This window comes from Rhagoletis zephyria, unplaced genomic scaffold (assembly GCF_001687245.7).
Source record: "Rhagoletis zephyria isolate East Lansing unplaced genomic scaffold, Rhagoletis_zephyria_1.1 Rzeph_scaffold_01600, whole genome shotgun sequence".
Lineage (NCBI taxonomy): Eukaryota > Metazoa > Arthropoda > Insecta > Diptera > Tephritidae > Rhagoletis > Rhagoletis zephyria.
Genome location: NW_016158684.1, coordinates 11,242 through 33,449, shown reverse-complemented (window position 1 = coordinate 33,449; position 22,208 = coordinate 11,242). Strand labels below are relative to the sequence as shown.

General features: G+C 41.1%; 3 protein-coding genes across 3 annotated transcripts; 1 reads left to right on the top strand and 2 right to left on the bottom strand.

Moving 5' to 3' along the window:
* Positions 1-20,784, top strand: Elys (AT hook containing transcription factor 1 homolog). The gene is made up of 10 exons (XM_017618302.1): positions 1-299; positions 363-959; positions 12,322-12,635; positions 12,964-13,372; positions 13,447-13,637; positions 13,700-14,042; positions 14,109-14,725; positions 14,852-20,302; positions 20,381-20,513; positions 20,572-20,784. The coding sequence occupies exons 1-10, from the start codon at positions 152-154 to the stop codon at positions 20,613-20,615; spliced, it is 8,247 nt and encodes a 2,748-aa protein (XP_017473791.1). The 5' UTR covers positions 1-151; the 3' UTR covers positions 20,616-20,784.
* LOC108364574 (uncharacterized) lies at positions 2,193-11,788 on the bottom strand. The gene is made up of 5 exons (XM_017618303.1): positions 10,948-11,788; positions 8,736-9,040; positions 8,546-8,654; positions 4,400-7,331; positions 2,193-4,332 (listed from the first exon to the last, which is right to left on the bottom strand). Exons 2-5 carry the CDS (start codon positions 8,933-8,935, stop codon positions 3,209-3,211), a joined length of 4,365 nt encoding a protein of 1,454 aa, XP_017473792.1. The 5' UTR covers positions 8,936-9,040; positions 10,948-11,788; the 3' UTR covers positions 2,193-3,208.
* Positions 9,215-10,369, bottom strand: LOC108364576 (uncharacterized). Its single transcript, XM_017618306.1, has 3 exons — positions 9,976-10,369; positions 9,558-9,862; positions 9,215-9,476 (listed from the first exon to the last, which is right to left on the bottom strand). Exons 2-3 carry the CDS (start codon positions 9,755-9,757, stop codon positions 9,341-9,343), a joined length of 336 nt encoding a protein of 111 aa, XP_017473795.1. The 5' UTR covers positions 9,758-9,862; positions 9,976-10,369; the 3' UTR covers positions 9,215-9,340.
* Positions 20,785-22,208: the final 1,424 nt, after the last annotated feature.

The window sequence follows — 22,208 nt, the reverse complement described above, 5'->3', positions numbered from 1 at the left end:
CAAGGTGAAATAGGAGTAGAAAAACATCATCTGCATATGAAGTACGCGCGGAATGAGAACCTTTTTAATAACAAATTTCTATTGAAATTGAATTAGTTTGCGAAAAATTGCGTGATTTTTAATTGAGTGTAACTAAAATTCGAAGTTAGTTATGGAGTGGTACGAGATTGCAGTAAACGGTGAGCGCACGGTGAAATTTCTACCGAGAGCTCATGAACCGTGCATCCCTAAACACCGGGATCAAAAAAATTTGCAACAAAACGATCTTGCAGCCGAATCGGCTGATGAAGATTTTGCTGGTAAATAGGTTTATACAACCCATTTGTAACGTTAAGTTACACTTATGCCATGCCACATTTCAGGCTCCCTACAAATAGGCGGTATCATAAAACGAGGTGCATGGGGCTGGCTGACTAGCGGAAATGTGTTGGAAATCACTGCGCTACGTAATGGACAAACTCTTGCCTCCTATGAATTCACGGAAGCGCGTGGCTATGACAACTGTTGCATACGATTTGTAGAGGAGTTATTTCCGAACAACAACGAAACTGTGCTTTTAGCTATATGTATAGAGTGTTTTCGTGCGGCAGGAGGTGGTTGCAGTTTTGTAGCAATCTATTCTGTAGAACATGGCCAAGTTTTGAGTTGTATGGAACTGTCTCTTCATATTACTGCAGCAGCGTTTGTAAATAGAAATTGTTGCCGGCGCTCATTGTTGCAGAATTTTGATGGCTGCCTAGCTGTGGGCAGCGAAGAAGGTGTTATTTTACTATTGGACTTAAATATAAACAAAATATTAGCTACATACGACGAGCGTCAGATGAACACATCATCTAGGCAATTTACTGATATGATAACGGTATGTAAAATTGCTGACTACAATCTGCCCCTTGCCGAGATACATCGGACATTTCGACAAACACGCCACGAAGGTGTTCACTTCGGATTGCAATTAGAGGGTGAGTATTTATTCAATATAGAAGTATTTTGGGGGAATTGTCTGTGAGTCGTCTTCCAAATTTTCATATTCTGATCGTTGGCGGAAATGTGAGGAGGCCATTGCCACCTATGTTCCTCTGCTGGTGGGAATTGCGACGATTACCGATTCGCGATGCAGATAGGTAATATTTGCGAGATATACCTCACGATTCACGGATTTCAGATAATTTATGGCCTTATAACCATATACTAAAATTCGCATTACGTACGGCAACTGGCTTCTGACTGTCGTCTACTGAGTCCAGTAGCGTAAATTTTTGTTTTCTCCTTATTATTTTTTTTTCATGTAGGTAAAATATGAACCAAATCAGACTATAAATACGGGTTTTCCAAATACCTCGACTCCTCTGCCCCCGAACGGATTCCTTCTTCTTTCATATTGCATTGTCATTGGTTTCTGAGCGAAGTTTGAAATTTCAAGTCTCTAGCTCATCGCGGAGATGATTAAAAATTGATTGAAAGTTTTGACTCAAACAAACATACTTACGTACATACACACAAAACAAGTTAAGCAAAAGCTTGTAAAAAGTAAATTCAGATGAGATTAATCGCTATAGATAATCCAAAGTACGATACTGGTAGACATGGCTATTAGACCAACAACTGGATGCTAGAACCGTTGCAGGTGACAAAGTTGGAGATGTTTTGGAAGTTTTCCTCCTGCACCGATGCGATAAAAATATTGTGCCGACTATAACCGTGTGTCGGTTTGGGCCGAGAACAAAAAACTTCTCCTTTGCAGATTTGCGCCAGTTGTTCATCCCAAGTTCGGGCAGGTCCTTCTGCACTTGGTCCTTCCATTGTGTTCGTCGGCGCCCTCTCTTTCGTTGTCCACTCATGGGTGTGGAGTCGAAGGATCTTTTCTTCGAAGCGTCGTCATCCATGCGTACAACATGTCCAAACCAGAGCAATCGTTGTATTTTTATGCGCTTAACTAAATATGTCCATGTCCACCGCCCACGCGAACGATGCCATAGATTTTGCGCAGAATAGTTCTCTCGAAAGCCCCCAAAGCCTTCTCATCTTTGTTAGATATGGTACATATTTCTGCGCCATATAAAAGGGCAAAATGGGAGATTTGTAGAGCGTGGTTTTTGTTCGTCGAGAGAGGGCTCTGCTTTTCAATTGCCTACCGAGCGCAAAGTAGCACCTGTTGACAAGAGTTATTCTTCGATTTATCTCCAGTCTGACATTATTCGTGGTGTTTATGCTGGATCCAAAGTAAACAAAGTCCTTCACTACTTCAAAGAACCACAATAGTAGAAGTATGATTTATTAGTAACATTCAGATACTCTGTTTACATTTACAATAGACCAACTTCGCTCTGGCTTAAACTCATATCTGAGCAGATTAGACGCAGATGTGCCAAATGAGTGTCCGGCGAGCGGAGAGACACCCCACGACTCGGAACATCTCTTCATATGCCCGGAAAACTAGACAACGCAAACGCCTTTGTCCCTGTGGACCGACCCCATTGAGGCTGCACTTAGGGCTTCCGTTCTTGGAGCTTGACGACAACGACTGAGATATTAGCCGCTACAACAACGACAACAAGTTCAAAGTTATGACTGCCAACAGTTACTTGTGTCCCAATACGCGAAGACTTTTTATGTGTTGCCAGGAAGTACTTTGTCTTGTCCTCGTTCACCGCCAGACCAACCTCGTTAGCTTCTGTTTCTAAGCTACAAAATGCTGCGCTGAGATTCCTGGTTTACAGGGAAATTATGTCAATATCGATAGATGTATGTACATATTTACATACATATGTATCTATTTGCTATTACCACTAATCAGTTTAGACATACATATATATGTATACCAAAAAATACGATTATACAGAAAATCAATATGTATATTAGTATTTGTTTAGTCAAGAGTTTATTTTTGATTTTCGCAAGTGTATGAAAGAAACTCCTTAGTTCCTTAAATGTTTTAAACAGAGACTTACTCTTTTTCGATAGGAAGTTGATTTGCAAATATCTCTTACTCACTAACTAAAGAGCTGTAAACTTCACCGATTGACTGTAAATTTTTTAATGCTAACGTTTAAAGATAAAAGTTATTTCGTGAATTATTAAAGTAAACAAAAACATATTCCAATTACGAACTAAAGTAAAAATGAAAAATATTTCAAAGGTCTCGCTAATTAGAATACGAAAGAGCGCGGAGAGAAAAAAGTATAAATTGACATTCGATTCGCTCCGTCGTTTACTCGCCATCATCCCTCATTTGCACATCGAGCATTCCGCATATCATATATGATAAATCATCTGTCGGATCACCGTCGTCCCACATATTGACTGCACCCGCTTCGTCAAAGTTGTCATAATTAAAGGTCATAGCCATCTGGCTGCTGTTCTCATCGCCACCGCTACTCAAATCCATGAACTCGTTAATCTCTTGCGTACTGTTTGCTTCTTCGGTCTCTGGCATACGAAGCAAGATGACACTTTCGATATTTTTTGCTTTAATCTGCTTCAAGCCGTGCTGCGTTCTGAGATGCTTCAGCACATTACGCCTATGCAATTGCATGTAATTGCAAAGCGTGCACACGTGCATTTTAATTTTGTTGACGCGTAGGTCGTACGCATAGTCTTGGATAAGCCTGCCGCGTCTGGGACATGGCTGATTAATGTGATTCTTCATGAGCGTAACTGTTGTTTTCCGTATATTGCAGCCACTGCAACGAAAAGCATATTCGCCTGTGTGTATGGCATAGTGCCGATACCAATAGTTAATTTGAAAACAGCAAGTCTTATTGCAGAAAACACAATTCGCCGTATAATGATCTTGGGCGTGCGAGTAAGGATGGCTCTTCTCACACACTTGCCCACCTTGTTTGCGCAGCTGCGCCAAAGCCGTTTTCGGAATGCGTGAATTATACACCTCACAAGCGGGATGTTCGTTGACATAGTGGGAAACGACGCGTGGCTTGCGCTTATTACAAATGATACACCAATCACCGTTGGCCGCGTGCCAGTTGGGATTTATGTTCTTGGGCGCTTTGCTATCTGGTGCAGGCATATCATTTACATCACACACCGAATCGTTCGATGTGCTATCGCAAGTGATAAGCTCCGGCTCGGCTGCTTTTTTCTGTGGTTTCAAGTTGCTCAGGTCCTGCTTGCGCGGTCGGCCACGCTTTGGTCTAGGCTCATCATCCGATGAGCTATCCGAGATTTCCGCTGCTAACAGGCGTGTTGGTACAACCTTGTAAATGCGATGTGAACGTGGTTCACCGTCTACGAGACTATCTTCGTCATCATCATCGATGACAATTTGGTTGTTTGTCGAGTCCGTGGAATTGCTGCTTCGACTTTTGGATGAACTCTCTGGAAGAAAAATATCAATGTGATATTAATTGCTTATTTAAAAATCAACCTTATTGTATGCACTAACCATTAAATCTCTTTGCTGCGGCGGTAGATCCTTTCAGATTTTTGGCTTGCAACGAATTGGCAAACATTTCTAAATAGGCACTTTCAAAGGATTTCACTTGTTGTTGCCGCTGGCGTTTCGCCTCCAGCCGTTTCTCCTCTGCCTTGCGTTGGACCAACGCCATCATTTGATCTTCCTGTCGTCTTTTATTAGTTGAGGCCTCTTTCTCGACTGGCGGCGGTTCGTCGTCCTCAGCTTCCTCTGGCTCATAGAGAAACGTTTCGTCATAGCAACGGGAACGATGCTGACGTAATGATTTACGTCTCTCGCCCCGACTAGGCAAACTCTCTTCCACCTTTTTCTCATAGTATTTGGCTGGTGTGTATTCCTCATCGCCTTTATGCCGCTTTCGTTTGTCATCGCTCATAACCCCGCCGCCATTGACATATTTTGCCATTAGCTCATCGTATGAACTCGTGCGCGTTGTTATGCGACCCGTACGTGCATCGGTCATCAGCGTTACGTGGATGCCGATTTGTGTGCAGGCGCCTGCACAAAAACGCAAGCCCTCCATAGACAGACGGCAGTCATCTGTGTAAAAAGCGTTACGTAGTTCGCGCGTTAACTGTCCATCAGCTGTGCAATTTGACGTGTACGCCTTTGTATTGAGCGATGTGCGCAAGTCTTTGATCCGCGCGAAAACCTTATATTTGAGTGCACTCTGCATCAGCACCAGGCACGAATGAGACGCGATCTGTTGTGGGTTGGCGAAATTGTCTATGAATCCGTCCAACCATTCGCGGTAGACGCGCTCTTGCTGTTGCGTCACTAACACTTGCGTTGATTTGGGGACGCTTTTTGAAGAAGCCGAAGGCGAGACTTCGTGCGCAGCAGGTTCTTCCATCCTCTCCTTTTGATTATCTTTCTCCTTGTCCTTGGCTGTGGTGCGGCGGTTGGCATAGAAAGCATTCGGTATGATAATATTTTTGTTTGAAAGCATTGCAGAGAAGGCGAGTGGATTATCGCCGGACGTAGCAGAGGCTGGTAACAGGTTGACCGCATTCAAAAAGTTTGATTGTGGTGTAGGGGTGAAATTGGTAGGTGGGAATAACGACACACTTCTTGGTAACTTTACTGCTGAAGCACGCGGTGGGGACGACGTTTCGGAAAGGAATGCACGATAAGCCTCCGGTACTGCACCGCCGGACATGACTTTACTTATTTTGATCGGCTTTTGCGCTGGCGCCGCTGGTAGAAGCGTGCGTTTTTTACCCATACGCACTTGCTGAGTTGGCATTTTAACCAGAGTTCTTGTGAGAGTTGGTCGCAGGGTTGTGCGGCTTTTACGGCCTCTCGGTGGGTTATTACTGCAGTTAGCGCCATCTTCATCGGAGCTGTCGAGTAGTTCAATTGTTTCCGTTACCGATTTCGCGGTTTTAATAGTCATTTCCTGTTGATCTCTGCGATTAGGTACCCGAGTATGTTGCCGCTTACAAAGACTCTGCGTAGATTGTACCTCCCTCAGTAGGCTATTGTTGGCAGCTGATTTCGGTCCGAATTCTTTATCGTTTTCCTCGTCGGTGTCAAGACAAATAGGCGAATTACGCGACTCGATGATTTCCACATCATCATCATCATCAACGTTTGGATCTTCATTTGACACTGTCTCGGCAGCTACGTCGGTCGGCTGCTGAAGGATTTGGTGCTCAGTAGTGCGTATCGCCGCAGTTTCATTACTAGTTTCCTGGCTATTGTCCGCTTCGTTTGTTACATCTGCTTGACCAAGTGGATCGTCTGTTTGAAGCACATCTCCTACCCCGACGGCAGCATCACTCTGGCTGTCAATTTCAACGTCGAACTCGGCTGGTAAAGCGCAACTCTCCTCGTTACTGCCAGTAGGCGCCTCGCTGATCTCCTCAATTGTGGCTTCTTCCACTTGTGCTTCATCATCGTCTGTATCTTCGTTAACTTTTTCATTGACATCTTTAGTGTGTTCTGAATCCCTTTTATTGCTATCGCTGCCTTGTATTACTTCTATTTGTTCCTGTGCGGTTTCGTTTTTATCACTCACTGCAGTTTCATTCATATCTTGGTTGTTTTTTATTATTTCAGCTTTATCTATTACGTTTTCACTATGTACGCAGGCGTTGATATTTTCCTCATCCTCCTCTTCAACTTGTTCTTCCTCTGTCTCTTCTTCCTCTTCAACCTGGTTTTCCCCAATTTGTTCCTCCTCCGTCTCTTCTTCCTCTTCGGCCTCCTCCACTTCATCATCGCTCTTATGTGCCGAGAATTCCGCTTCATCAGCAGAATCAGGTAAAATCATCTCATCTTCCGCGGTGCTCTCGGGTATTTTAATCAATTCGACATCTTCGTATTCAATCTCTTCAATATCCTCTGGCGCTTCGAAGTGGTCGAGAGCTTCTGTTGTAGTAGTATCTGTGGACTTATCATTATTTTGCTGGTCGTCTTTATAGTTTTGCTCTTTTAGTTCCTGTTTGCGGGCAGTTTTATTTGAATTTGTAACTTCATTTTTCTTCTCACAAATCTGGGAGTTTTCATCTAATTTCTTTGAATCCGAGACATCATCAACCAAGTCTTGTTCGCCCGGTGTTTCATCACATGATTGTAAAACATTTTCTTCCTGATCTTTTATTGAACCTGTAATTTCTTTGCTTGTCTGGCCAATATCTGAGTTTTCCCTCTCCTTATCGGAGCTTTTATTTTCTTTTCCCAAGCTTTCACTCTCTTTATTTCGGCTTCCGTTCCCTTCATTACACGTTTCCTCACTTTTTTCACATTCGTTTGGAAGTGTAAGACCGTTTACAACACCTTCCGATTCCTTCCCCTCTACTTCATTGGAATTGAAGTTTTTATCAATATCGCCATTCTTAGGAAGATCAATATTGGCCTCAAGGGCCGTTTTACTTGCTGATACATTGGATGTCGTGTCCTTAATTAAAAAAAAAAGTAAAAATTAATAAAAATTAGTACAATAGAATAAAGAATAAGTTTTCCAAATGCATTTGTTTAAATCTTATTTATTTTAATTTTTCCATTAATTAATTTTTTTATTACTTTTTTAATTTTTCTTCTAAAAACAATCGTTTCATTTTTTAACTTATCAATTCGTCGCAATATTTTTTTTAGGTATGTTACCGCATAACTTTGGACCACATTAACCGATTTCAATAACTTTTAAAGGAAAGGTGGTACCTCAGAAGTGATCCCATACTAATTTGGTTTAGATTCGATCATTGAATAGCGAAGAATTTAACGGTACCTACTCTTAATTTTTTATATAAGAATTGAAGTAAGTTTTGTTTTTTGCTTAAAAACTACTGGTTTTTATAAAAAGAAGCGATTGTGAACAAGTAAAAGATGAACCGTTGCCTCTAGAAGCATGCAAAATTTAGGAAGGCGAGAGTCACACTCGATGCCAGAAGCAACAACACAATTAAGTAATACTCTAAGATCCGACAAAGGCACGACCTTCGCCCATCTGTTTAACTGATGAAATTTTTCTTGTTCTATGAAATTTAACGTGTTAATAAATATTTTGCGAGTGGTTTGGCTAAAAAAATCCTGGCCAGGATATTTTTAATTAAATATTCAAAAATTATTATTTTTTTAATTTTGTACTCATTTGTTTAATGAACATATTATGTACAAATCGAAAATATTAAGCCTATAGAATATGAAAACGTTGGGTTGTCTATTTTTTTCCTGGCCTACCTATCGGGTTGGCAGGTATGAACATGTAGGTAATATTAGTAATTTTCACTCACCTGTTTAACACATTCTATAGGCTTTACGCTTCCGATTGGTATATATGTAATTTGTTCATTAAACAAATGAGTGCAATATTAAAAAATAATAATAATTTTTGAATGTTTAATTAAAAATATCCTGGCCAGTATTTTTCAGCCAACCCACTCGCGAAATATTTCCTAACACGTTAAATTTCATCCATTACACAGATGGGTGATGGTCGTGCCTTTGACGGATCTTCTACTATAAATGTTGTTTTGGTTCAAATACCTACTACTGTTCCAAATTCCCTGATCTTAATATATTTTTAAATTTACTAGTTTCCCTCTAATAAACATTCTTACACGCATTAAAAGCACATATCTAAATTTAAACCCTTACCTCTGAAGCACTTACCTCATCACCACAAGCATTGGAAACCAACGTTGACGCCGACGTCAACAGCGGTGTATTCGCTACACCCTTTAGCATCACTTCATATCTGTCCAGTTCACCAAGTGTCAATCTGCAAAGTTCATTAAAAGTAAATAAAAGTACAGTGAGCTCTCAACTACACTAGGTAATTGGCATTTAAGCTTGTTTATACCTGTCACCCACAACCTCCTGCTGCAACAACAGCTCCCGTAGTAGTTTTAATTTTTCCAACTCTTCCGCATTTTCATTCTGAGAAGTTACGTTCGCAATGTACTGTTCCAAAGAGGGCAGCAATTTTTGCATTTTATTGACTTTTTGTTTATAGTCATTCATTTGTTGTGGTTGTTCTTGTAACACTGCCGGTTCCATCATGCTGCCTACGATTGAGCAGGTAATCAGTTCTATTTGACCTGTGTGTTTATTTGCGCTTTCTTTTAGTAGCTTTGTAGTAGTTTTTCTTCAAAAAACTCGTAGTTACTTAAAAATAAAAATGGGAAAAAATGTTCAATACTCTTACATATATATGCATATATTTTAATACTATTTGTTTAGAGCCAGTTGCTTTTAAATCTAGTACAAGAAAATAATACGTGAATATTGTGCCGNCCATTACACAGATGGGTGATGGTCGTGCCTTTGACGGATCTTCTACTATAAATGTTGTTTTGGTTCAAATACCTACTACTGTTCCAAATTCCCTGATCTTAATATATTTTTAAATTTACTAGTTTCCCTCTAATAAACATTCTTACACGCATTAAAAGCACATATCTAAATTTAAACCCTTACCTCTGAAGCACTTACCTCATCACCACAAGCATTGGAAACCAACGTTGACGCCGACGTCAACAGCGGTGTATTCGCTACACCCTTTAGCATCACTTCATATCTGTCCAGTTCACCAAGTGTCAATCTGCAAAATTCATTAAAAGTAAATAAAAGTACAGTGAGCTCTCAACTACACTAGGTAATTGGCATTTAAGCTTGTTTATACCTGTCACCCACAACCTCCTGCTGCAACAACAGCTCCCGTAGTAGTTTTAATTTTTCCAACTCTTCCGCATTTTCATTCTGAGAAGTTACGTTCGCAATGTACTGTTCCAAAGAGGGCAGCAATTTTTGCATTTCATTGACTTTTTGTTTATAGTCATTCATTTGTTGTGGTTGTTCTTGTAACACTGCCGGTTCCATCATGCTGCCTACGATTGAGCAGGTAATCAGTTCTATTTGACCTGTGTGTTTATTTGCGCTTTCTTTTAGTAGCTTTGTAGTACTTTTTCTTCAAAAAACTCGTAGTTACTTAAAAATAAAAATGGGAAAAAATGTTTAATACTCTTACATATATATGCATATATTTTAAAACTATTTGTTTAGAGCCAGTTGCTTTTAAATCTAGTACAAGAAAATAATACGTGAATATTGTGCCGAAAAAATGTCTGCCATTTTAATTTTTTCTCCACAAGTCAAAATGCTGTGTTGCTTTTGAACGTGTAAAACTGCCTTTACACGAGTCGATTTTTGTCATTGAACCAAAATCGACCCGTGTAAATGGCAATTCAACCATAAAATGTAAGTGTTTTGTTTGGTCGATTTTTCAGTCCACAGAAATCGACCCGTGTAAATGCAGCTTTAAGGGAATATTTTTCTAACAGGGAAAACATGAAATTTAAGTTTGGAAGGATTTCTTTTAAAAAATGTACAACTTTTTTTAAACTTTTATTATAGTAAAGTTTATTTAAACAAAAGTGAAGCGTTACAGTTTTTAGTAAATTCGGAATTAAAAAAAATATATATATGTATGAACATACATATATGTAAATACATTCATGCAACCAAAAGGAATTTTTTTTTTNATTCATTTAAACAAAAGTGAAGCGTTACAGTTTTTAGTAAATTCGGAATTAAAAAAATATATATATGTATGTACATACATATATGTAAATACATTCATGCAACCAAAAGGAATTTTTTTTTTAAATATAATATACGCAACACCTGTTTATTATAATAAGAAATTTATAGAAATAGTATGGTTTATGTGCATAAATAAGTACATACGTACATATGTAGGATGTCACATTCATGTACATACATATATGTGTACATATGTATCATTCATGTACATACATATATGTGTACATATGTATCATTCATTTTTGCTACAAAATTAATTAGAAATTATTAAAAAGTTGCAAAAAATAATGAATTTTCATCATTTTAAAAAAGTAATTCTTTCGGTATTTATGAAATGTAAAACTAAAATAACGAAATTAAAAAAAGTAAAGAAAAAATTTGTACCCAGCATTTTGGCTTGTCACAGAGAAAATATAAATTTTAAACACACGCAGAGTCGCAGCAAAACCAGCACACACATACATACGTACCTTTACAACAAAAGAGTGGCTGACATGGTCGGTAACTATCGCACTGCCACTGCTAGCCGCAGCCACGCATCCCCTATAAAAATACTGGCTCAAGTTGTGACACCCTCTTCGTAGTGGCGCCACTGTTAAATACACATATGTATATTTTTTCTCGCAATAATGCGGCAGCGTTTGTAAATTTTTTTGTTGCTTCCTTTTTAATTTGCTTCAACAACTCTGGTTCGATGGGGGAATGTTCAAGTGGAAGCGCGATTTTTTTAAGTATTTTGCACTTGCTAAATTCACAAAAAAACTTTAAAAACTTAAAGCATTACATTACCCTCTGCACGCACAACCAAAATTTTTACCACTAGGCTCACCTTTTTTCCACAATTTACCGCTGTCAGTGCTTCGGTGCGTTACATTGTAAAAAGTATGGCGCTAGTTGCAATTTGCAGTAGAAAAAAGTAGTAGGTCTAATAAGTAGTAACATATGTTAATGAATTTTTCTTCTTCGGACTGTTGAAAATTTCTCTAAAATACATTTTTGACATCACGAATAGGCTTAAAAGTAGATGATATTTTTACCTAAAAGCCATTTTCACATATTTTCCCTCGTTTTCAACAACGAGTCAAACAAAGGTGCATTTAAGTACGTTTTTGTAGTAGTAGAGTAGTAGCAGCATGAACGCTTTGCAGCCACACTGTTTAAACATAAAAATTAACTACAGGGTTGCTTTTACCAAATGTCAAATATCAGAAATTTCGATCAACATGAGAAATGTTTGGAAGCAGTGATGCAACCTTGTACAATGATAAAAAATAAGTATTTAAAAAAAAAAAAATAAAATAAGTAAAATTATAGATTTAATTTTCGAAAAAATTTACAATATACCTTATAGAAATTTTATTAAAAACAACTATAAAAGAAAGGAAAATCAAAATTTTTATAAAAAACTGAATCAAAACTATGAACTTTTCTCAGTCGTTTATGAAATGGAAGTTTCCCTTTTAGCTAAATTTTAACGAGAAGCTATCCCAAAAAATTATAAAAATTTAATTTTATTACTGTACTTACATACCTACTCGCAAATTAGTAAATGGTGTCATTACTAAAATATTAACAAACAAAAATACCTTTGTTTTAATTTTTGCGGCGCTAACATGCAAAATAACATAGAACCCCCTATCAATAAGAATTGTATAAAAAAAATTGTACAAAGGCTGTTGTTGCAAATAAATAGAAGTTTTTTGACAGCCTTGTGTATGAAAATAATCTGAGTGGTTCCGCCAGCGTAGACCCGACTGTGATGGGAGGGTCACAGGTCTTTCCTTACCTTTAATTAGTGATTTCGCAATAAATAACATCTTTCTCTCTTTTGCTTCTCTTCGAAGTCATCGACACCCCATGCTCTGTACAATGTCTGCTGCCCATCGATTTGGCGCTGGGTCTAGCAATCGGTCTCGAAGATGGGCGCTTGGCCTTTTACGATTTGGCAGAAATGCAAATATTTTACATAACAACGCCACAACCACAACAACTAATGGCCCCTGTGGTGAAGTTAACTTATCTAGAACCCCTGGATGATCCACGCCATTGCCTCTACGTTTTTGCGATGCATGAAAATGGAGAAAATTTAAGTGCTGTGCTGCATACGCTTATCTATGAAAAACGCTTACCGGAGAAGGATGGCTTTTACTATTTCGAGGTGTCTAGAGCTCTCAAGCCATACTTATATATGTATCTATGCCGTTCAATTAAAGTAGCCTAAGTCGGGATAGGCCCTTTTCCATTTAAAGCAAGATTTCATTGGGTTCCCAAACAATATTTTGACGTTTAACTAGCCAGAGGTGTAGTTGAAGATGCCCTTTTAATATAAACTTAAAAATTTTCAAGGGAAATTTATTATTTTTTAATTTAAGTCAAACCATCTAAAGCCACTTAAGCTACTTTAAATGAACGGCACAGATACGTAGTACATATGTATGTACATACATATATCGTTCTTCTAAAAAAATTTACAATTTCTATCGCAGTCTTTTCTAACGAGTACAGCACGTCTACAAATTCCCTTGGAAGGCACTAAGGGTATCGCCATTGGCTGTCAGTCAATTAGCAAAATACATAATAGTAGTTTCAATAACAGCGCAAATGGTGACACCAATGCCACACACACAGACGAAGATGGCTATTGTTTGTGTGCGCTCAGTTGGTATTCCACATTTGAAGAGAATAATAAGCTACTCATATTCGATTTGAATCAATGGTACAAAGAGGAAATGCCCTATAGCATTACGCAGCAGAAGTGTCCCAGTTATCTGGCCGGTTATGTGTTGAGTGGGCGACAATGCGCTCAAAGCGCTTACCTCAACCCCAGCACTGTCGCGCACTTTAACTCGTTGCAACGCTTTGAAGAACACTTCTATCCGAATTCGCTCAGTTTTGGTGGGTTTAACGAATAATATTTTATATACATATATCCCTTCATTTCAGACATGAATGTGGCTTTATCATTGCAGATTTTGTGCTCCTATTGCAAGATAGCACGCTTGGTTATACGTGGATTGGTGCACAAAACAAAATCATAAACATATTGCGCGCTAGTAATTCGAGCATTTTTCTTGAACCTGATATGTATTTCAGAGAAATATTGCGTGCGCGATTGCTGCCGCAGTTTACTGAATTAGGACTGGATTCCACATTTTCTCGGGTAAATAAATGAAAGTTTAAAATTTGTTTTTTTTTTTTTAATATACAAAAAAATACCCTCAGCTTGCCATCTATGAAACCATCTTATCAGTCGCATTGGAGCACAACTGTTATAGTATCCTGCGAGATTGCGCCAAATGTTGGGCAGATGGCAGTTTTATGGGCTCCAATTTCACTGCCACCACGGGCATTTCACTCTCTACGCTTACCGATTGGATATGGAAGCGTGCCACGGATATCAAAACGCGCTGTAATGACCTTTCAAAAGGCCTTTTCGATTACGCCGGCTATCCTTTGGATCATCGTGAGCAAAAAGAGTTGGGATACTTGACGCGCCAGCTGAAATTGCTAGCCGATTTGTTGGGTGAGGTGCTGTCCACAGGCAAGCGGTATATACCCGACAAAGGTAAGAAGGGATAACATCAGGAAACTAACTCATTCGAATATTCACCCGAAAAATTACGTCTTCTAGTTTTCCTCAACCTTGAGGCACAACACAAATCTATGCGCATGGCTTCAGAGTACCAAGATGTGTTGCTGTGGCTACTAAACATCGGTTTACTACCAGAAATTCTGCATAATCGCAACAACGGTAGCCCATGCAAGCCACATGCCCGGGGCAAAGGTGTTGTCAATACGAACTCATCCAACACCAGTGCTATTCAATATCCTTATGATGATTTGAAGAATTTATATGCGCGCAGACGCACCTTTTTCGCGCGTATCAATGAAAATTTTATCTCAAAAAAGACTGGCAGCTGTCGCTTGCTTTTCATCGATGCGCTCATTGCGCACGAATGTAAGGGCGATAGTTTGCGTGAATGTTGGCTGGAAAATGGCGGCAATGGCCTCTATCCACCGCCTACCATTGAGGCCATGCTGCGCATTTTGCTTGTACCAGAAGTAGAATTCGAGAATAAATGCGCTATTTTGTTGTATTTCTTTTTGGACTTGCACATGACAATCGATGAGCGTGCTCACAAGGCGGTTGTGGAGAGCTTTGTGAAGTTTCCGAGTGTTTTTAAGCTAACTGCTGCCTTGATCAAGACTGTGCAATCGTTTTGGAATCTAGACCATGGACTCTTTATGGTAAGTGCCTTGTGAAAATAAAAAAAAATTGAAGCGCTTGTTACGTGGGGCCAATTCTCGTTTTTTTTTTCAAAATTCTCGAAGCCCTTTTGCACAGCTAATGTTATTTATTTTTTTTTTTTCTAGCCCGCTGTTGACGAATTCATATCGCCCTTCAACAATAATCAAACCTACAACCAATGGATGCTGGAACTGCTCATTGAGTCGTTGCTTACCCAAAACGCGTCCGATTTTGCGTTGCGCATACTTGAAGCGCGGCCTAATCTCATCTCGCCCTTACTTAAACTCAAAACTTTGCTGGCCAGCGATCTAGTCTCAGAAGCTTTCCATTTTGCGCGCACCAAACAAGATGACTCCCTGCTGGAACTTTTCTTCAAATGTTGCCTCTGCGCTGGCAAATATGGCGTCATACGCGACTTAGCACTCAATGAACGGGAAGGTCACCTGTTGCAGAGCATATTACGAAGTAGCAAAACCCACGGCGCCGAGAACTTGCATTTCGTGTATCTGCTTCAAAGGTCCAAATACATCGAGGCTGTTTCATATTTGGATGAGTTGTCGCGTGCGAAGAATTTGCGCACAAATTACGGTAATGAGAGTGGCGTCATCGGTACCAGCGATACGCCGACGCTAGTGCTGTCGGCCTTCAATACCACAATGGCGCCAGTGACCCAAGGTTTGACAGATGTTTACTTCCGCATTAAAAATAAAATCAAGCATAGGGAGGCGGATAACCGTTCGCCTGTGCCACTAAGTTGCCAGCTCATTAAGCAGAATGCGAATAACTTGCTTGGTGGCATTTATCATAGCTCTGCGCTAAGTGCACACTTTGCCACCTACTATTGGGGCGAAATGGAGGATGAGCGAAAGCGTAGCGCTAAGCCCGCCTCCATGCTGCTCAGCGCTAATAATGCGCCATTTTTGCGTAAGCCGCAAGTAGAAACGTGCCACCTACAAATGGAGCATTATGCTCAAAGCGGTGTCTCATATCCGCAGCCGTACAAATTGACTGAAAAACGCACGCTGGCGGAGCGTGAAATGGAGCTGGATGAGGCGCCAACTGATATGCCCACAACATTGAATACGGCGGTGACTCAATCGCGTAAACGTCGTCGTTTATTGGGGCAGGAAGTTGTCGAAGACCTTGGTCACTTCATGCAGATGAACAAGTCGGCGGGCCATTTGACGGCAAGAGGTTTTGATTTGCAAGCTGCCTGCGAATCGCAAGCAGAGAAGGGCGAGTTGACGACACCATGTAAAACGGCTGTTGCGACAGAGTTTCTAAGGCAACCATTAACAACGCCTCGTCGACGCTTGTCTACACTTAGTGACAGCCGTGTCGGTGTGAGCATGCCGCCGTCTGCTACTTCGGAGCTGCATAGCATACTCAAGACATGCAACACACCGGAAAGGAGTGATCGGGCACTCAGTGCCATAGACGAAAGCAAGTATTTGCGCTTCAAACTGCCGGCTACGGAAATAGAAGAGGAAAAAGAAACTGCCCTTGCGAGTAAAATAACACAAGAAAAGTTGAACCGCATCGAACATTTCGTTGGCAAAAACGATGATGGAGTGAAAGCCAAGCGGCGAATAGTGACTACAACGGTCGTTATTGATGAAGTTGACGACAGTGTGGCGACGGCTGACGTGATTGAGGTAGGAACGGAAGCGCCGAATGAAGTGACACAGGAGGACATTGAAATGTTAGAAGACGACGCTGTGGACGAAGTGCTCATTGAAGTGAGGCATGTAAAACCCATGTCCTGCGTCGAGTCTTCTAGAACCAAACAAAATGCGGTTGAGTGCGCTGTCTCAGTAGAGTCGAATGCTTCTAAGAGCAATGATGTTTCCCTGGAGGAGGAACGGGAGGAGGAGGAGGGGGAAGATGAAGACTTCTATTCACCGCATTCTTCGTACAACAACTCCCTACTCGTGGTAAATGCTTGCTCACCTCTAGCGTCGACAACAGCTGCAATCATATCTTCGGCCAACGAATCAAGCACATCAAAAGTATTCCACTTTAGTGGACCACAGTCTCGTAAGCCACTAGCTCGTCTCTCAGCCGAACGCAGCCAAAGTTGTACACCAGAAAGACAGTTGCCGGAACAAAAGCAAGGAAACCAACCACCACCACAGAGCGATATTCAAAATCAGCTGAGCAGTGGTTATGTTAGCGTTACTTCTAGAATTTCAACTGCTGTGACTTCTTCCAATGCAGCTGAACCCTGCCAACCCACCTTCCAAATCAAGTCCGTAATGTCTTTGGCTAGCAAAGATTTTGCGCCATTTAGCTCATCGTCAAAAATATGTGCCACTCAGTCTAAATTCAATTTTGAAGATCAAAAAGTGCACGTTCCACGCGGCAAGCTCTCTGAATGCAGCACCATAGTGGGAAGCTTCAGTGTGGAAATGGAAAGCGGCTTGTCAGAAGCAGACGAAGTCGACAAAGCGGCAAAGCAACCAACGGCTTATACACAATTGAAGTCGGCGGCTGGTGAGTTTGGGCGTCCAACGATAGCAGCGCAACATTTGCGCGCCAATACAACGCTAGAGATGAGCTCATATGAGTACACGCTAGCCGAGGTAAAATCTCAAGGTACTATGAAGCAGACTGTTGGCCCAGAAGCGGATGGCGCTAAGCAGAACGCAGCTGTGCTGCAAGTTATGGAAACAGTTGAAGTGATGGATATGGATGAGGAATTGGAAATGGAAACAGAAACAGAAAACGAAAATGATATATTTAAAGAGCAGCAATCACAAAACGCTGAAATTGCAAGCAATGCTGTGGGAGCTGACTCTGACTTGTACGCCGATGCACTTGGCATAGCCGTGCAACACGGATCCGATGGGGACGTTAACAGTAGTGAAGACTCCAATGATATAGTAGCTTTGTATGAGAACCAACGAGCCGCGAAAAATCAGGCTGCTGCCGACAGCAGTGACGGCGATGTGATTATTTTATCGTCGTCTGCATCGTCGATCCAAAGAGATGATGGAAATGAGACATTGGATTCCGAATCTGAAAACGATAGCGAGAAATATGAAGACGGACAGGACGAAGAGGAAGAAGAGGAAGAAGTTGATGATGATGAAGAAAGCGAGAATGAAGATGAAGATGACGCGGATGAATATAGAAATGACTCGGTTGAGAATTCTATCGATGATGTATCGTCCATCGAACTTGACGACGAGAGCAACAACAGCGCCAGCGAGAAATCCCGAGATATTACAAGTGAACCAATCGCCAGGCCTACTGTAGTACGTGAAGATAATAGTGCGGATGTAGGCAAGGAGCCGAAAACCGCAAATCAAGCACAAGATACCCAGGAGGCAAGCCCAGATACATCTCTACATGGTAGTAATTCTTCCACTTCAGTGGAAAGCGATGTCCGATTCGTAGTTGAAGGGGCCGTTTCGAGCTGTGCTGATTATGAAGAGCTGGCGATGCGCGAAACTGTTGTTTTTGAGGAGTCCGGTGATGAACAACATCCCGAGGAAGGAAGCCAAGTTGGGTGCAACTACTTCAGCAAGAGTGTCTTTATGCAAAAAGACGCTGAAATCACAATTGAAGAGCTAAACGTTAGCGCATACACAAAAACCACGAAAGAGGTCTACGAGGAGCTGGACAGTGATGTGTTTTATTATGGCGCGGAGACGACAAGCGAAAGTCTTGAATTTCGGGAGGAGCGTAAAATTGAGTTAAATTTTGAAATGGAAACTGCCAGCACTTCTAAGAAGGCCGTTATACAAAGTGCGAATTTTACTACAAAACCACCAGAGAACTTAGTACAAGACACATTGAACAACGAAGAAAAACCAACCTGCTCTGTGTATGCTAAGAACAAATTCGGAGGTGTCCAAGAGTCCAATGAAAGTATTCAGAGAAATGTGTCAAAGATAGACGATGCACGACATTTTTCTGCGGTGGGAATATGTATCACAAATAAGGATAGACATGAAGAAGCTGAAATAGAATTGGCAAATGATGTCCCGAGCTCGAAGGATATAGAAGGAACTGAAAAAGACGAGGCAAAAGGGCAAGCACGAATCCATTTGCGGATGAATGAAACCGAAGATACAGAAAAAGTTGCAGCAGGAGTGCCAAAAATAAAAGGGCAGAAAAGTGTGGAATGCGAAGAACGGGAAGGTTCAGAAAACACTGAAAACGAGCCGATTGAGGAGGAGCAAATCACTCTCCACGTGGAGGAATGCGATCTCAGTGAGGCCGAACTAATAGAAGTTGAAGCGGAGGCAGCAAATACAACTGCAGTGAAAAATTCGTCGGTTAAAGTTGCAACAAAAGCTGTTGAATTTGAAAATATTGGCCAAGCGATTGTTGAACCAGCGAAGCCGGACACTGAACAAGAGTCTACGCAATCGTCGCAAAGCCCGATACCCATAAAGGAAGCATTGGAGAGCAATAGCTCAGTTACTGAAAAACAAGCCGCCTCGAAAAAGGCCAACGAAAAGAATGCTTCTAAAAGCTCACACACTTCCTCAAACATATTGCCAAAGGAGACAGAAGAATGGCAAGCAAATACTCCTACGCGTACACGTTGCAGTCGCCGTGGGACCTCTGTGCCACCGCCAGCAGACGCGGTTATCAGCACACCAGTTGACGAAATTATTACACCACGTCGCAATACTCGCGGTATCTCGATGCCTCCCCAGACCACAGTCCAGCAAGAGCAAGAGATTTCTGTAGGCACGCCAGAAACGCGCGGTATCAGTCGTCGCAACGTACGCGCAAGCTCAGCACAAGAAGAAATCGCTGCTCTAACCACCACGCCGCGTACGCGACGAAGTGTGCGCGGTGTATCCATGCCGCATGATGAAGATGAAAGTGGCGGTACGCCCGTGCGCGCAATACGAGGCACATCGGTGCCACCACCTGCCCAAATTGTCACCCGTCGCCGCTCAAATTTGCTCGATGCCATCAACGAAAGCACCCCAGTAGTGGACTCACCTTCAACGCGCACACGTTCGCGCATGCGTCTCAATTCTGCCGAGAGCGAATTAGATTCGTCGGTTGTAAGCGGTAGCGAACAGACGTCTCAAGCCAAGCGCACGCGCCGCTCTTCAATATCGAGCAGTATTTCGGAGCAACCGTCTACGCCGAGTGGCCGGCGTACGCGCCGTAGCACTGCTGCGACCGATGCTGCAAATAGCGAAGTGGGTACACCTAAAGCGCTGCGACAAACAACGCGTAGAAAGAGTGCCAACACCGAAAACCTGTATGCTGCGCAGCCACTAGAAGAGGACGAACGTGAAACTGAAAAATCAATTAAAACAAGTGAAAATGACGCACAAACCGCCTTATACTCATCGGCGCGTCGTTTGACACGTACTCAACTGGCTATAATGGAGAAATCGGCTGCACTTAGCAGAAATGCACCGGCAGTGGGACCGCGCAGTGGTGCATCCATATCACCACCCATACCGAAGCGCGTCAGCAAGCGCCGTAGCTCGCGGTCCACTGTGCAGGACAGCGATGATGTCGAATCGATTTCATCACACCTAAGTAATGTTTCAGGCACACCGAAGCGTCGTGTAACGCGAAGTTCGATGAAGGATAAGGTGAGTGTGGGGAGAGTCTGTTCATTTTATTATCAGTATTTCCAAACATACATAATTCTTTATTACCTCGTTTATCAGGAGGAAAAGGATGATGATTTGGCGAGTATTGCCAGCTCATTGGGCAGTGAACGTATACGTGCGCGGCGCTCCAAAGAGGCAAAAAGCTCGCCGAGTACTACTTTAAGTACCATACAAGAAGATGAAGCGGAAGGCAAGTAGAGTTCGTCAATAAAATTTTAAATAGTCTGATATTTTATCGAAATTCACAGAAGCGGGACGAAGGAAGCGTTCTAAGCCAATCAAAAATCGTTAGTTTAAGCCCAACAGAGAGCCCAGTCCGTAAGGCCAACACTAAATTAATAAAATATACATAGTTTTTGTTGTTGCAGTGTGAAGTTGGTGGAAAATGCCAATAAACAAGAAACCTTATCGTACCACCGAAGAATAAGCATTTTTATTTTATTTTTTTATGAAAAAAATTTAACAGATTATAATAAAGATATGTACCTACACACCATGATTCAATGTATTGAGCTTGATTACAGAAACTGTCGAGANCACCGAAGAATAAGCATTTTTATTTTATTTTTTTATGAAAAAAATTTAACAGATTATAATAAAGATATGTATCTACACACCATGATTCAATGTATTGAGCTTGATTACAGAAACTGTCGAGAATCATACGAAAAGGAGAATATCGAATATCTGAATATCGAGAAAATTAATCGTAATCTAAACTTGAATTGGTTTCTAATTTCTATTGTTTTTCTAATCAATCTCTAATCCAATTCTAACATAATTCTGATTTTCGATTCGATAACTACATTAGAATTCTAATGTAAATGTAGAATACCTACAATTCCCAAACTAAAAAAATTTCTATTAGGATCGATAGGGCCTCCTGATCATAACAGAAATTTTTTTTTTTTTTGGGAAATAATAATTGCTTGTGTTATTGAAGTTCAAAGTAGAGAAATGTAGGTATTCTGCACTTGTTCCGGGAATCAATAAAACCCTATAGTGGATAAAAAGCATGATTATATGGGGTCGGCGTCCATCAGTCGGTCGAAGAGTGGGTAGCAAGATGTTGTAAACGCAGTGCAGATCGAGCATAGAAGCCCGAGTGCAATGGACAGAAGAGGCGCATAAATCAGGCGAGAAGGGGCCCATGTTCTGATCACCACCAGAGATAAGCCGGAAGCATGAACGAAAGACACAAGATCACGCGGGAAGGAAAGAACGAAAAAAGAAAATAACACTATAAAATGATGTTCTTTTTTTTTTTGACTATGTGAACCGCCTTTCGCAGATTCCTTTCCTGGCCAGGATCTTTTTAGTCCTTACGCTGCCAGGTTTATAATTCTTATATATGTATTTTCTTCTCTGCAACTATTTACGGCTTGTATAAAAACGCCTTGATCAAAACTTATGTAGAAACTCTTTGCTCTTGATCAAGCGAACAAAGGTGGCGCCAAGGTGTATTTAATAAGGTGGTGTTAGCCGTATATAAGTAAAAAATNTGTAGAAACTCTTTGCTCTTGATCAAGGCGCATCAAAGGTGGCGCCAAGGTGTATTTAATAAGGTGGTGTTAGCCGTATATAAGTAAAAAATGANTATTTTCTTCTCTGCAACTATTTACGGCTTGTATAAAAACGCCTTGATCAAAACTTATGTAGAAACTCTTTGCTCTTGATCAAGCGAACAAAGGTGGCGCCAAGGTGTATTTAATAAGGTGGTGTTAGCCGTATATAAGTAAAAAATTACACTAACAAATTATACGCAGATGTCCATACTGTCATTGGTATGAGTTACAACAAACACATCATTTTGACGTAATGCCCTCCACGGCGAAAAACTCAGCTGACGCCCCAACACCACCTTGTTAAATACACCATGGGTGGC